General features: G+C 66.7%; 2 protein-coding genes across 3 annotated transcripts; one reads left to right on the top strand and one right to left on the bottom strand.

Annotated features, from left to right (window-relative positions):
* Nucleotides 1–253: 253 nt before the first annotated feature.
* Nucleotides 254–3097, top strand: VPS28 (VPS28 subunit of ESCRT-I). Of its 2 annotated transcripts, none has more exons than XM_074898291.1 (9): nucleotides 254–392; nucleotides 554–582; nucleotides 680–717; nucleotides 1258–1347; nucleotides 1428–1533; nucleotides 1605–1706; nucleotides 2217–2270; nucleotides 2350–2441; nucleotides 2526–3097. In XM_074898291.1, the coding sequence occupies exons 1-9, from the start codon at nucleotides 356–358 to the stop codon at nucleotides 2641–2643; spliced, it is 666 nt and encodes a 221-aa protein (XP_074754392.1). In that variant the 5' UTR covers nucleotides 254–355; the 3' UTR covers nucleotides 2644–3097. The 2 variants fall into 2 exon arrangements, with proteins under 2 accessions (XP_074754392.1, XP_074754393.1); XM_074898292.1 differs by having other exon boundaries at nucleotides 345–392; nucleotides 680–721.
* A 144-nt stretch (nucleotides 3098–3241) lies between these two features.
* On the bottom strand, nucleotides 3242–13992 carry TONSL (tonsoku like, DNA repair protein). Its single transcript, XM_074898274.1, has 25 exons — nucleotides 13950–13992; nucleotides 13139–13234; nucleotides 12919–13061; nucleotides 12643–12841; nucleotides 11691–11820; nucleotides 11444–11615; nucleotides 11245–11359; nucleotides 10862–11007; nucleotides 10634–10786; nucleotides 9885–10010; nucleotides 9610–9796; nucleotides 9474–9538; nucleotides 8538–8627; nucleotides 8362–8434; nucleotides 8114–8277; nucleotides 7908–8028; nucleotides 7190–7817; nucleotides 6923–7073; nucleotides 6771–6849; nucleotides 6356–6654; nucleotides 4848–4989; nucleotides 4603–4775; nucleotides 4417–4490; nucleotides 3664–3797; nucleotides 3242–3591 (listed from the first exon to the last, which is right to left on the bottom strand). The coding sequence occupies exons 1-25, from the start codon at nucleotides 13972–13974 to the stop codon at nucleotides 3416–3418; spliced, it is 3861 nt and encodes a 1286-aa protein (XP_074754375.1). The 5' UTR covers nucleotides 13975–13992; the 3' UTR covers nucleotides 3242–3415.
* Between the last annotated feature and the right edge of the window lie 285 nt (nucleotides 13993–14277).

Below are 14277 nucleotides of genomic sequence, written 5' to 3'. Positions count from 1 at the left end.
AGCGTGTCATGAATATGCGACGCTTCGGCGCAGAGAGCCGGGACAGGGCCCGGAGCGCCGCCCGCCCCCCCCCGGCGCCGCCGTGTCCCGGCAGCGGCTCCGCCCCCCGCGGGGCAGGACCCGCCCCCCGCCCGCTTTCCCCGCCCTAACTCCGCCCCCAGGCGCCTCCAGCCGAGCGCCGCATCGTCGAGCCGCCGCCATTTTGCGGAAGCGCAACGCGGCCACCGGCACCGCGATCGGCACCGGGGCGGGGGGGGGGGAAGGGGAAAGAGACCCCAAACCCCGCCGGGGGGAGGAGGGGGGGACGGGACGGGCCCCCCGGAGCCCTGCGGGCGAGGTGGAAGCCCCCAGCGGGATGTTTCACGGGATCACGGGCCCGGCCGGGATGGGAGGTGAGAGCGGCGGGACCAGGCCCCGCGGGGCCTCGGGGGCGACCGGGGGCGTCCGGGGCTACCGGGGGGGGGGACAGCGGCTACCGGGGGGGTCCGGGGCTACCGGAGGGGACACCGGGGTTCCCCAGCCGCCGTCTGACGCTGCCCCCCTCCGTTCGCAGCCCCCGGGAACAAGCCGGAGCTGTACGAGGTGAGTGGGGCCGCCCCCGTGTCCCCCCCCGCCCCGTCCCCTCCCCGCCGCCCCCCCGGGGCTGAGCCGCCGGCGGTCCCTGCCCGTGTCCCCGCAGGAGGTGAAGCTCTACAAGAACGCGCGGGAGAGGGAGAAGTGAGTGAGTGCGGCCCCGAACCGGAGCGGGGGTTTGGGGGGGCGGGCGGGACCCCCAGACCCGACGAGCCCCGGTGACCCCCCAGCACATCCCCGCGGGTGACGGTGACCGGGGACGCGGCTGGCCAGTACCGTCCCCTTCTCGCCCGTGTCGTCCCTCCTGGGACCCCCCTCGCCGTCGTGTTCCCGCCCCGGACACCCCGGTCCATCGCCGGCCCCTTCCCACCGGCACGGCCCCTCCTGGGACACCCTTGTCCATCGGGGCCCTTCCTGGCACACGGTTGCCCCTCGTGGTCACCTTGTCCCTGTCATGGTCCCCTTGTCCCCATCATGATCCCTCTTGGGACACAGTTGCCCATCGTGGTTCCCTTGTCCCCATCGTGGTCCCTTGTTCTCTATCATGGTCCTTCCCGAGACCCCGTTGTCCGCCACGGTCCCCCCCGGACATGTTTCTCCATCCTGGTGTCCCCCCTCCCCGGGACACTGTTGCCCCCCGCGGCCCCCCCTTCTCCCCCACCGCGGTCCCCGTTGCGGTTCCAGGTACGACAACATGGCCGAGCTCTTTGCGGTGGTGAAGACGCTGCAGGCTCTGGAGAAGGCCTACATCAAGGACTGCGTCTCTCCTAACGAGTGAGTCCCCGGCGCGGCGGCACCCGGCGCGCCACCACGGTGGCGGGGGTGTCCATCGTGTCCCTGCGTGTCCCCCCCAGGTACACGGCGGCCTGCTCCCGCCTCCTCGTCCAGTTCAAAGCCGCCCTCAAACAAGTCCAAGGCTCCGAGATCAGCTCCATCGACGACTTCTGCCGCAAATTCCGGGTGAGCCCCGGCGCCGCCGCCGGCCCCAGGCGGGCTCCGGTTGTGCCGCTCACGGCGGCGTTTCCCCGCAGCTCGACTGCCCCTTGGCCATGGAGAGGATCAAGGAGGATCGACCCATCACCATCAAGGACGACAAGGGCAACCTCAACCGCTGCATCGCCGACATCGTCTCCGTATGGGGCCGGGGGGCGGCTGGCGCCGGGTTGTGGTGGTTTGGGGGGGTGGGAAGGGCCACGGTTGAGGCAGGAAGGGTCTGGTTGTGTTGGGAAGGGTCGGGTTGAGCGGGGAAGGGAAGGGTCGGGTTGAGCGGGGAAGGGAAGGGTCGGGTTGAGCGGGGAAGGGAAGGGTCGGGTTGAGCGGGGAAGGGAAGGGTCGGGTTGAGCGGGGAAGGGAAGGGTCGGGTTGAGCGGGGAAGGGAAGGGTCGGGTTGAGCCGGGAAGGGAAGGGTCGGGTTGAGCCGGGAAGGGAAGGGTCGGGTTGAGCGGGGAAGGGAAGGGTCGGGTTGAGCGGGGAAGGGAAGGGTCGGGTTGAGCCGGGAAGGGAAGGGTCGGGTTGAGCCGGGAAGGGAAGGGTCGGGTTGAGCGGGGAAGGGATGCGGTTGAGCCGGGAAGGGATGTGGTTGAGGTACAAAGGGTCTGGTTGAGCCGGGAAGGGTCGGGTTGAGCCGAACGCTCTTTTGGCAGCTCTTCATCACGGTGATGGACAAGCTGCGCCTGGAGATCCGAGCCATGGACGAGGTAATGGCCTCACGGCAGCACCGGGAGCCCCGGTTTGGCGATGCCAACGCGGCCGCTCACCCCCAAATCCCCTCCCCAGATCCAGCCGGACCTACGGGAGCTGATGGAGACGATGAACCGCATGAGCCACCTGCCCCCCGACTTCGAGGGGAGGCAGAAAGTCAACCAGTGGTGAGTGCCGGTACCGGCACTGTGGCGGGGAGGGGCCGGGGGGGCCGGCGCGGCGCTGACGCAGCCCCCGCCACCTCCCCCCAGGCTCCAGACGCTCAGCGGGATGTCGGCGTCGGACGAGCTGGATGATTCCCAGGTCCGGCAAATGTTGTTCGACCTGGAGTCTGCCTACAACGCCTTCAACCGCTTCCTCCACTCCTGAGCCGCCGCCGGCACGCGCCCACCCCCTCCCCGTCCCCCCCTCCCGGTCCTGGCCGGTGCTCAGGGGGGGCCGGGAACAATAAACCCCCCCGCGAGCGCCGGCGACGCCAAAACCCACCAGTTACGTTGGTAATTGCGGCGCGTAACGGCCGCGCTGGTGAAAGCTGCGAGACACCAGTTAAAACCACGAGAGCACCAGTCGTGTTGGTAATTACGGCGTGTAATGGTTGCGCTGGTTAAAACCACGAGACACCAGTTAAAACCGCGGGATGCTGGTTAAAACCAGTCAGAACCACAAGACACCGGTTCAAACCGGTCAAAACTGCAAGACGGTGGTTAAAGCCACGAGGCTCTGGTTAAAACTGCTTAAAGCCATGAGGCTCCGGTTAGAACTGGTTAGAGCCACGAGACACTGGTTGAAACCGATTAAAGCCACGAAATGCTGGTTAAAACCATGAGATGCCAGTTACAACTGTGAGATGCCAGTCGAAACCAGTTAAGGCCTGGTTAAAACCAGTAAGGCCACGCGGCTCCGGTTAAAACCACTTAAGGCCGCGAGGCTCCGGTTAAAACCAGTTAAGGCCGCGAGGCTCCGGTTAAAACCAGTTAAGGCCGCGAGGCTCCGGTTAAAACCAGTTAAGGCCGCGAGGCTCCGGTTAAAACCAGTTAAGGCCGCGAGGCTCCGGTTAAAACCAGTTAAGGCCGCGAGGCTCCGGTTAAAACCAGTTAAGGCCGCGAGGCTCCGGTTAAAGCCAGGAGACGCCGGCGCCGCTTCAGCGGCCCTTGTGGAAGAGCTTCCGGTGCCGCGTGAGGGCGGGGCCGTGCCGGGCGGGTTCGGCGCCTGCCCCGGGGCTGGGCCGCGCCTGCCGCCCGCAGAGGCGGAAATCCCGGATTTTTCCGGCGATTCTGGCCCAGGTGGCGGCGTCCGACGGAGCCTCCACGGCGCAGCCTGGGGGGAGGGGGGTGGCCGTTACTCCCCGGGGCTGGGGGGGGGTTGCCGGTGCCGGTGCCGCGGCCGTACCTGCCAGGGAGAGGAAGTGGAGGCCGCGGGTCCTCCGGTCCAGGGCGCTGAGCAGCGCCTGCAGCCCCGCGGTGCCGATGCCGGGATTAGCCGAGAAATCCAGGGAAACCAGGGCGGGGCAGGCGGGGAGGCACCTGCGGCACAGGAGGGGGGATGGAGAAAGGGTCCCCCCTGTTCTGTCCCCCAAGGGGGTCCCTTCCGTCCCTAAACCTCGGCCTCCAACCCCTAAACTAGTCTCAGTTCCCTAAACCCACTCCCCGTCCCCAAAACCTCCTCCCCTGTCCCTAAAACCTCGCCCTCCATCCGCTCAATCTCTGTCCCCTGAACTCACCCTGTCCCCAAACCTCCTCCTCCATCCCCTAAACCCGGCCCTTCTCCACTAAACCTCCCCCCTGCGCCCTAAACCTCCACCCCCATCTCTTAAATTTACTCCATACCCTAAACCCTGCTCCCTGTTCCCTAAACCCAGTCTCCGTCCCCAAAACCTCACTCCCTGTCCCTAAACCTCCTCCGACTGCTAAACCCAGCCTTCACCCACTAAACCTAGCCCTCCATTTCCTAAATCTGCCCTCTGTCCCTAAACCTCATCCTCCGTCCCCTAAACCCGGCCTAACCCGGCCTCCATCCCCTAAACCTCCTCCTGCAGACGGAGCCGGCGGTGTCACCACGCTCGTTGCCGGGTGTCCCTTGGGGAGGGGTTGGATCCTAGTGCCAGGGTCCCCCCCAGATCCCCAGGGTGTCCCCCGGTCTCACCTGGCCACCTCCAGGACGTCCCCGTCGCCCAGGCGGTTCCCGGAGAGCACGAGGTGGCTCAGGGCGCAGCCCTCCTGCGGGAAGAGCACCCCGAAACCGGCACAACCCCGCCGGCACCCTGCGGCCAGCCAGGGGGGTACCGGGGGGTGCAGGCGTCCCCCGCCCCGTCCCCGGGTCCCCTCTCACCTGCGCCAGGTACTTGCCGAGGGCGGCGGTGAGGGGCTGCGGGCCCGGGGCGGCGACGGAGCCCAACTCCAGCCGGACGAGGTCGCGGCCCGGGAGGCTCCCGAGGAGCCGCGCCAGCCCCGCCGGGCCCAGGGCGTTGCAGGACAGGGCCAGAGTCTGCAGCCGCGGCGCTCCTGGGGTTGGGCAGAGGTTTAGGCGCCGGTGGCTTGGGCGCCGGTGAGTTTAGGCGGGGTTGAGGCGCGTACCGGCGAGGGCGAAGGCGCGGCCGAAGCCGCAGGCCTGCAGGCGCAGCGTGGTCAGCGCTGGGCACCGCTGCAGCAGCTGGGACAGCGCCCCGCAGGCGGCGTCGCCCAGGGGGTTCAGGCTCAGGTCCAGCTCCTCCAGGCTCTGCCGGGACAGGGGGGTCAGGGGACAGAGGGGGGGTCAGGGGATTGGGGGGGCCTCAGGGGACAGGTTAGGGGGCAGGAGGGGGGGTTCAGGGGATGGAGGTGAGGCTTAGGGGACGGGGGGGGGGGGTCAGGGGATTGGGGGGGGCCTCAGGGGACAAGTTAGGGGACAGGAGGGGGTTTGGGGACAGAGGGGGGGTTCAGGGGATGGAGGTGGGGCTTGGGGGACTGAGGGGGGGTCAGGGCACAGGTTAGGGGACAGGAGGGGGTTCGGGGACGGAGGGGGGCTTAGGGGAAGGAGGGGGGGTTCAGGGGACAGAGGGGGGTGCTCGGGGGACAGGGGTTAGGGAACAAGAAATAGCTTTGGTGGCTGGGGGGGTCGGGGGACGAGACTGGGGGTAGTTGAGAGGTGGGGGGGATGGGAAGGTTTGGGGACAGACACGAGAAGTTCGGGGCTGAAGGAGAAGATGAAGAGTTTAAGGAGCAAAGGTGGGCTTGGGGGGACGGACGGGAGGTTTAGGGGAGAGATGAAGAAACTGGGGGGATGAAAGACGGGTTTATGGGCTGGGTGAGGGGTTTAGGGGACCAGAAGGGGATTTGGGGGGGCTGGTGAGATTTAGGGGACAAAGGCAGGATTTGGGGTGAGATGAAGAGATTTAGGGGGGATAAAGACATTTGGGGGACGGACATGAGATTTGGGGAACAAAGATATTTGGGGGTGACATGAGGTTTGGGGGACACAGAAGAGGATTGGGGACAAATTTAGGGGACAAAAATTTTGGGGATGACACAAGAGGTTTGGGGGACGGAGGGTTTGGGGCAGGATGCAGAGATTTGGGGAAAGGATGTGAGAAGTTTAGGGCCTGGATGAAGAGATTTGGGGGTGACAAGAGGTTTAGGGGACGCAGAAGCGGTTTGGGGACAAAAATCTGGGGGACAGATTTGGGGACAAAGGGTTTGGGGTGAGATGAAGAGATTTGGTGGGGAATGAAGAAGAGATTGGGGGACAAAAAATTTGGGGGACAGACACGAGATACGGGGGTGACATGAGGTTTAGGGGACGCAGAAGAGATTTGGGGACAAATTAAGGGGCTGGACGAAGAGATTTCGGGGTGACGTGAGGTTTAGGGACAAATCTGGGGGAAAAATAAGTCTGGGGGACGGGATAAGATTTGGGGACAAAGGGTTTGGGGCAAGAGGAAGAGATCTAGGGGGATGAAGAAGAGATTGGGGGGACAGACACAAGAAGTTTAGGGGCTGGACAGAGATTTTGGGGTGACATGAGGTTTAGGGGACACACGAGGTTTGGGGACAAATTTGGGGCACGGACACGAGAGGTCTGGGGGACGCCGCCGGCCCCCCCGTACCTGGAAGGTGCCGGGTTGCTGGGGCAGGAGGTGCCGCAGCCCCTGAGCGCTGAACCGGTTCCCGGCCAGATCCAGGAGGGTGAGGGCGGGCAGAGTGGCCACCGTGGCCAGCAACTGGGTAGCCATGGCATCGGGCAACCCGCAGCCGCGCAGCCGCAGCTGCCGCAGCGGCGCCTGCAGCTTGAGAGCCCTCAGCAACGGGGGAAGGTGGGGGGGCCGCAGGGCCAGGCCCCCCCCGACCCCCAACACCGGGCTCTGCTCTTGCAGCTCCGTCACCTTCAGCAGCAGCGGGTGAGGCTCTGCCGGGAGAGACACCGGCGCCTGGTGGCCCCTTTGGTGGCCCTCAACGCCACTGGGGAGCCCCGAGAGCCCCCCAACACCCCCCCCGAGGGGAAAAAGGGCTTTTTTTCCTCACCCACAGCCAGGCTCTGGCAGGCTCTGCGGTACCGCTCGGCCAGGGGGGGCAGGTCCCAGCACCCCACCTCCGCCAGCACCTACGGAAGCGCCGGCGCCGTCAGCACTACGGTTCGGGCCCGGGGCCGGCGCCGGGGTTGGGCGTTTCCTTACCTCCTCGTTGCTCTGTAAAACGTCCCCCACCAGGTCCTGGGGGGCCAAGAGCGCCCCCTCCTTCTTGAGGGTGAGGCGGGGTAAGAGGCCGCAGGTTTGGTAATAGCGCTCGGCCGCCCGTTCCGCCAACCAGCCCACGGCCCGGTTCTCGCTGCGGCGACGGGGAAACCGGCCTCGGGGTCAGCGCCCGGCACCGGGGTCCCCAAAGGGAAAAAAAACAGGGAGGGGGGTCTAGAAGTAGGGGGAAGGGGGGGGTAAACCTCTTACCTTTGGGGTACGGGGATGAGGAAGACGTTGTCCTGGACGCGGACCCGCACGCGGAGGGGGGGCGGCGGTGCCGGTGGCGCTGGTGCTGGGGGGCAGGGGGGGCTCCCCTCGCTCTCAGGGGGGGTCCCGGCCCCCTCGGGGGGTCGGTGTTCCCGGGAGCGTCCCGCCGGGCTCCTTCCCACCAAGCGCGTCAGCCGGCTCTGCACGCTCCGGCGCTGCCGCGGTTGCCGGTGCCGGGCCGGCGCGGGGACCCCGCCGTCACTGTCCGGCCCCGTGCTGTCCCCCGAAACCATCGCCAGGTCTTGGGGGTCCCGGCGAGGCCGTTTACGAGCCCCCCGGGACTCCCCCAAGTCATCTTCCAGCCAGTCGTCGTCCTCCAGGTACTCCTCGGCCGGGATGAGCGCCGGGGGCTGGCGTGCTGCGGCGGTGCCATCGCCGGGGGGGGGTTTGGCACCACCGAGGCCCCCGACGGCGGCTTCGTACTCGTCGGGCTCCGTCCCCCGTTGCCGTTTCCTCACCGGTGACGTGGCGCCGTCCTCGGGTCCCGCCGGCGGGGGGGAGCGCGGCCGCCGGGTTTCCCGCTCGCTGTCCGACGGCGGCGAGTCCTGGCGGAGCCGTGCCGGGGAAACTGCGGGGCGGAGGGACACTGGTGTGACCCCCGCCCCCCCCCAAAAAATAACACCCCCAAAAAAAGCGGAGCAGGGTGCCGGGGTGCCACCTCGCGCCGCCGCCTCCCTCAGCAGCCGCTCGGCCGCCCGGCACCGCCGCCGCGTGTCCTGGTCGAGCTCTTTGCCGTAGGTCCTCGCCCACTCCTCCAGCGTCCCCAGCGGCGTCAGGCCCTTGGCGGGGGGAGGACACAAAGCTCTCTGGGTAATTTTGGGGTCCCCCGTGCCCCCCCAGCCCCCCGTTTTGTTCCCCCCTCACCTTGGCGTTGCGGGCCGTCACCGAGGCTCCGCGCCGCACCAGCAGCTCGGCCACCTCAAAATGGCCGCAGCTGAGGGCGTCGTGGAGGGGGGTGATGCCCTCGCAGCCCGGCCCCCCGGGATCGTCCAGCGCAGCCCCCCGGTCCAACAGCAGCCGGACGATTTCTGGGGGACAAGGGGGTGACAATCAGACACTTGGGGGGGGCTCTACCCGTAGCCCAAACCCCGTTTTCCCCCCCCAGAGCTCACCCAGGTGCCCGTGGTTACAGGCCTCGTGCAGCGGGGTCCAGCCGCAGTAATCGCGGGGGTTCAGGGGGTGCCCCTGCAAATAAATAAAAAAAGGGAGGGCGCCGGATCTCCTGCGCCCCCAAAAGCACCCAAGGGACCCCCCCAGAGCGTTGGGGACGCCCCGTCCCCTCTCCCACCTGCCTGAGGAAGAGCTGGACGCGGCGCAGGTCGCCCTCGATGCAGGCGCGGTGCAGGGGGGTCTCGCCCCGCTCGTTCCGACGGTTCCACTGCCCGGGGGGGGGGACGGGGGAGTCAGGGGGACCCCGGGGAGGTACCCCAGTACCGGGGGAGCCCCCCCAGGCCTTTTCTTGGAGGGGTGTCAGGGGGAGGGAGAGACACATCCCACTCCTCCTCTTTGGGGGTATGAAGGGGAGCGCCCCCCCCCCCCCCATTTGGGGGTGTCAGGGGAAAGAGGAGATTTCCCTCCCCCCCCCCCCCCCCGCTTTAGGAACGTCAGAGGAAGGGGGAGACCCCCCCACCCCTCTTCGGGGGGTATCAGGGGAAAGGAAGACCCCCCCACCCTCTTTGGGGGTGTCAAGAGAAGAACCTCCGCCCCTTTTTGGGGTGTCAAGGGGAGACCCCCACCTGCCTTTGGGGGTGTCAAGAAAAGACCCCCCCACACACACTTCAGGGGTGTCAGGGGAAGGGGGAGACCCCCCAACCGTCTTTGGGGGTGTTGGAGAAGAACTTCCACCCCTCTTTGGGGTGTCAAGGGAAGGGGATACCCTCAGAAGAATGGGGGTCCTCCCCTTCCCCTGACACCCCCAAAGGCGGGTGGGGGGGTCTCCTTCACCCCCCCACCCCTTTCTGGGAGTGTCTGGGGAGAACCTCCACCTCCCTTTTGGGGTGTCAGAAGACCCCCTCACCCCTGTTTTGGGGAGTGTCAGGAGAAGGGGAACACCCCCCCCCCGCCCCATTAGGGGTGTCAGGGGAAAGGAAAGGACCCCTCAAACCTCTTTTGAAGGGGATCAGGGGAAAGAGGAGACCCCCCCCACCCCCTTTTGGGGGTGTCAGGGGAAGGGAAACCCCCCCCACCTCTTTGGGGGTGTCGGGGGACCCCCAGTGTCTCTCACCTTGCTGATCCGCCGGCGCCCGGGGACGCTCTTGCTGTAGCCCTCGAGTTCCTCTTCCTCCCCTTCTGCAAGAAACCCCCCCATGAAGGAAACCCCCCCGCGAGGGCACCCCAAAACCCCCCCGGGCCCCCCTCACCGCTCTCCGACAGCTCCAGCTCGCTCTCATCCTGAGCTTCGCTGCTCTCTGGTTCTTCCTCCTCCTCCTCCTCCTCCTCCTCCTCGGCGGAGCCCCCCAGCCCCCCCAGCCGGGCCGCGGTGCTGGCGGCCGCGTCGGTGTCACCGTCCCGCAGCTGCAGCGAGTGGAGACGCCGCAGGATCTGCCGCTGGCGAGGAAGAGGAGGAGGAGGAAGGTCGCTGCCAGCCCAGGTTTGAGGGGGACATTGCGGGGGGGTCCCTGTGCCCCCTCCTCACCTGCAGGCGGGGGTCTCCGGCCGCCTCCGCTCGCTCCAGCGCCGTGTGCAGGCAGGGCTGGAGCTCGGCGCGGGGCTCGCCCGCCTCCTCCATGGCCAGCGCCATGTTCAGCCACGTCTTCCCCTCCTGGCCACCACAGAGTCAGGCCCTGGCCCTCGGGGGGGAGCCACAGCGAGCCACGGACCCTCCCGGGGGGCCACAGACCTTCCTTGGGGGGCACAGTGAGCCATAGGCCCTGCTAGGGGGGGCACCCCTCACTCCCACACCCTCGGGTCGGGGGGGCAGGGCCACCCCAGGGCAGGGGGGGTGTGTGTCCCCACCCCAACTTGGGGGACAGCCTAGCTGAGCAACACCCCCCCCTCAAGCTGAGGGACCTGGGGACGCCCCCGGGGAGCCCAAGGAGCCCCCCAGAGACACAGGGAACCCCCCCTAGGGCCCAGGGAGCCCCTCTAGGGACACAACGAGCCCCCCCCCCCAGACCCCCAGGACCCAAGGAGCCCCCCCAGGACACCTAGGAGCCCTCCAAAGGACCCAGGGAACTCCCTGAGGGACCCAAAGAGCCCTGCCAGGACCCTCAGGAGCCCCCCGGACACCCAGGAGCCCCCCACAGGAACGCCAAAGGACCCAAGGAGCTCTCCAGGACCCCCCCCAGGAGCCCCAAAAAGGACCCAGGGAACCCCCCAGAACCCCCAAGAGCCCCTTGAGGGACCCAATGAAGCCCCCCATAGCCCCCCCAAGCCCCAGCTCACCTCCAGCGCGTTGCCCTGGTGCAGGGCCAGCTCCTGCCGGTAGTGGTGGACGGCTTGTGCGTGGTCCTTCAGGTCCCCAAAAGTGGTGGCCAACGAGACGTGGATAATAGCCAGCTCCCTCGCCGGCCTCCCCAGCTCCTGGGCAAAGTTCAGCTGCCCCCAGGGAGTCCCCCGTCAGCAGGAACAAACCCCCAGAGCCCCCAAAAACCCGTCCTCAACCCCACTTACCTGCTTTTGGTAGTAGTCCACGGCCCGGGCGTAGTCGCCATGCTTGGAGAAGGTGTCCCCGAGCTGCTCACAGAGGGCTAGGGCCGCCGGCTGGTCACTAGCCACTGCCTCCTCGAGAGCCTCCTGCAGCCGCGTCACCTTGGTGGCTGCAAACGGGTGACAATCAGGGCATGCCAGAGACCCCCAGAGCCACCAACCCTGACAGAGAGGTGGGGGGCTCGGTGTCCCCTCCAGTGTCACCCCCGTGTGTCCTCAAAGCCCTGAGCTGTGGCAGCACAAAGGGGAAGGCACGATGGGGCTGGATGGAAGGCACGATGGATGAAGGATTCTACAGCCCCCCTGGGGACACCGCCCCGCCCCTGGGGACACCGCCCCGGGCTCACCGTAGCGGAGATTCAAGCGGACGAGGTCTCGCTGCCAGGGCTGCCGTGAGCCCAGCACGTAGGCTTGCTTCAGCGAGCGCTTGGCGGCCACAAAATCCCCCAAACTCAGCAGGACCTGGGTGACAGAGGGGACACCTGCTGAGGGAGGGGGCACCCAACACCAGGAAAAATCTCCCGAGCCCCCCCAGTAAGCACCCACCTGGGCCGTGCTGCTGCAGCACTCGCTCTCCATCCCTTTCTCCTTCATTTTCCGGGCGCAGTCGCGTGCCCGGGCCAGGCAGCGCAGAGCAGCAGAGGGTTCCCCCTCCCGCAGGTGGATGTGCCCCAGGTTGAAGTGGGCACGGTACAGATCCTCCTGGAGCCCAGCCTGCCTGCAAACGGGGCCGCCGTCACTGATGGATCTGCCCCCCCAAACCCCCCCGCCCTGCCCCGCCGCCCGCCCTTACTCCGAGAGGAAAATGCTTTTTTTGATGTAGTGGTCGCATTTAGCCGAATCCTTCAAGCTGTCGTAGACCAAACCCAAGTTGAGGTACAAGCGGCTCCTCATCTCCGTTATCTCCCGGTGTGCCACGCTCCCTGGGGGAAAAAAGAAAATAAAACACCAGGAGGGGGTGAAGCTCCAAAAAAAAATAAAACCACAAAAAAACGCTGGGAGCTGTTGAAGCTTCCCAAAAAAAAGAAAAAAACCCGACGGGAGCTGTTGAAGATCCAAGCCAGGAGCTGTTGAAGCTCCGAAGAAAAATGAACCCACCAAAAAGCTCACCGGGACCTGCTGAAGGTCCAAAAAAACATGGGAAAAAAAGAAAAAAATCCCTGTCAGGAGCTGTTGAAGGTCCAAAAAAACACCAGAAGAAAAACCCCAAAACTGCCAGGAACTGTTGAAGCTCCAGAGAAAAAAAAAAACAACAAAAAACAAACCCCAAAAAACCACTGGGAGCTGTTGAAGTAAAAAAAACCCCAAAACCCAAAAACGGTGGGAGCTGTTGAAGCTCCAAAAAAATTCCGGGAAAAAACAACAAACAAACCTGCCAGGAGCTGTTGAAGGTCCAAAACCCACGGGAGGTGTTGAAACTCCGCAAAAATAAAATCACTGGGAGCTGTTGATGCTCCAAAAAATCCCCAACCCACAAAAAAAACCCACTGGGAGGTTTATGAAGCTGTGAAAAAAAAAAAAAAAAAAAATTACCAGGAGCTGCTGAAGCTCCAAAAAAACAAAAACGCTGGGAGCTGTTGAAGCTCCAAAAACTCCCCAACCCAAGAAAAAAAACCCACCGGGAAGTGTTGAAGCTCCAAAAAACCGCCAGAAAAAAAGGACAAACAAACCCCCAGGAGCTGCTGAAGCTGCCACAGCCCGCTGGGAGGTGCGGAGGGACCGCGGCGCCCCCAGCACGGCCTCACCTTCCAGTTTCTCCTCCACGATGGCCAAACTGGTGCGAAAGGCCTGCTGGGCCTGGGCCAGCGCGGCGGCGGCCGCCCCCTCCCGCGGGTCCCGGCCCTCGGCCATCAGCATGAACGTGCGGCCGATGGTGGCCCAGGCCCGCTGCTGCTCCGTGGCGTCCGACAGCGACCGCGCCAGCTCCAGGTGCTGCCGCTGGTGCTGGAAAAGGGGAAAAAAAAAAAGATTTGAGGCTCGTCCTGAGGCGTTTTAGTGCCCCCCCCGATGTCTGGGCCCACTTTGAGCGCCGCCCCGTAGCTCTCCAGCTCGGCCAGGCGCTCCCCGATCTTGCGATGGGCCACGGCGCTGCCCAAGGCGTCGCCGGCGCCCTCCAGCAGCCGCAGCTCCTGCCGGTGCTCCTCCAGAGCCTCCTCGTAGCGTCCTGGCGGCAAACGGGGGGGTTACAGGTGGGGTGGGGGGGTTCGAAGTGAAGGGGGGGGTGGGGGGGGACACACGCACCATGGCTGGCCAGAATCTCGCCCAGCTGGTTACAAACCGCCGCCTCCTCCACCAGGTTCCCGCCGCGCTGAGCCTTCTCCTTCGCCTTCTGCAGCTCTGGGCGGGGGGCAGCACGGTGTGACCCCCCCGCGGCCGTGCCCCTGTGTGTACCCCAACACGCCCGCCCCCCTCCCAAAAGCAGCCGGTGCCCAGGGCCTGGCCCGAGCTGGGGTGGGGGTGTCTCTCTGCAGCCCCCCGCAGTGTGTTCGGCCCCCCCACCCCGACTGGGGGGTGTTGGGGGGTCGGGAAGGGGCTTATGAATGGGGGGGGGGGGGGGGGCACCGAGGGACCGGATCAACGTGAGGGAAACTTGGGGAGGGGGGCGGGGCAGGTGTCAGCCCGACCCGTGAAGGAAACTTAAGTGGGGTGGGGGGCGGCGCGGTGTGACCCCCCCGAAGCCGTGCCCCACCCTCTGTGTACCCCAACACACCCCCCCAGTGACACCCCCCCCCCCCAAAGCAGCCGGTGCCCGGGGCCTGGCCCTGAGCTGGGGGGGGACGGGACTGGGGTGTCTCTCTGCAGCCCCCCCGGTGCGTTCGGCCCCCCCACTCCGACTGGGGGCGTTGGGGGGGTCGGGAAGGGGTTTGTGAACGGGGGGGGGGGGGGGAAATGGGGCGGGGGGGGAGCACCGAGGGGCCGGGGCGGCGTGAGGGAACCCGGGGGGGTGAGGAGCCGCCTGAGGGGTCCCGGCACCGCGGGGGGTGTCTCTGGGGACCCCGAGCCGGGGGGGTCTGGGGGGTCTCGGGGGGGCCCGTGTGGGCCCCGGACTCACGGCGGATCTCCCGCTCCGCGCTCATCGCCGCCACAGCCGCCCGCCAGCCCGCCCCGCCGCCATTGGCCCGCGCTGCACCAATCGGAGCGGGGAAGGGCGGGAGACTGCCGCTCCCATTGGTCAACACGGGAGATGAGCCCGCCTCTCGGGGCGGGGTTTATCCCGCCCGGCCTGTGGCGGCGCTCGGCCGCAAGGGACGACGGGAAGTGTGGCGGTGCCCGGCCGCAGGGGACGACGGGAAGTGTGGCGGAACCTCCACGCCGGCGGGAGGACCCGGCGCTCCCAGCGCTCCCCAGTACACCCAGCCCGGGGGCCTCAGTGCCTCCCG

This window comes from Athene noctua, chromosome 2 (genome assembly GCF_965140245.1).
Source record: "Athene noctua chromosome 2, bAthNoc1.hap1.1, whole genome shotgun sequence".
Lineage (NCBI taxonomy): Eukaryota > Metazoa > Chordata > Aves > Strigiformes > Strigidae > Athene > Athene noctua.
This window is presented reverse-complemented; position numbering and strand designations above follow the sequence as displayed.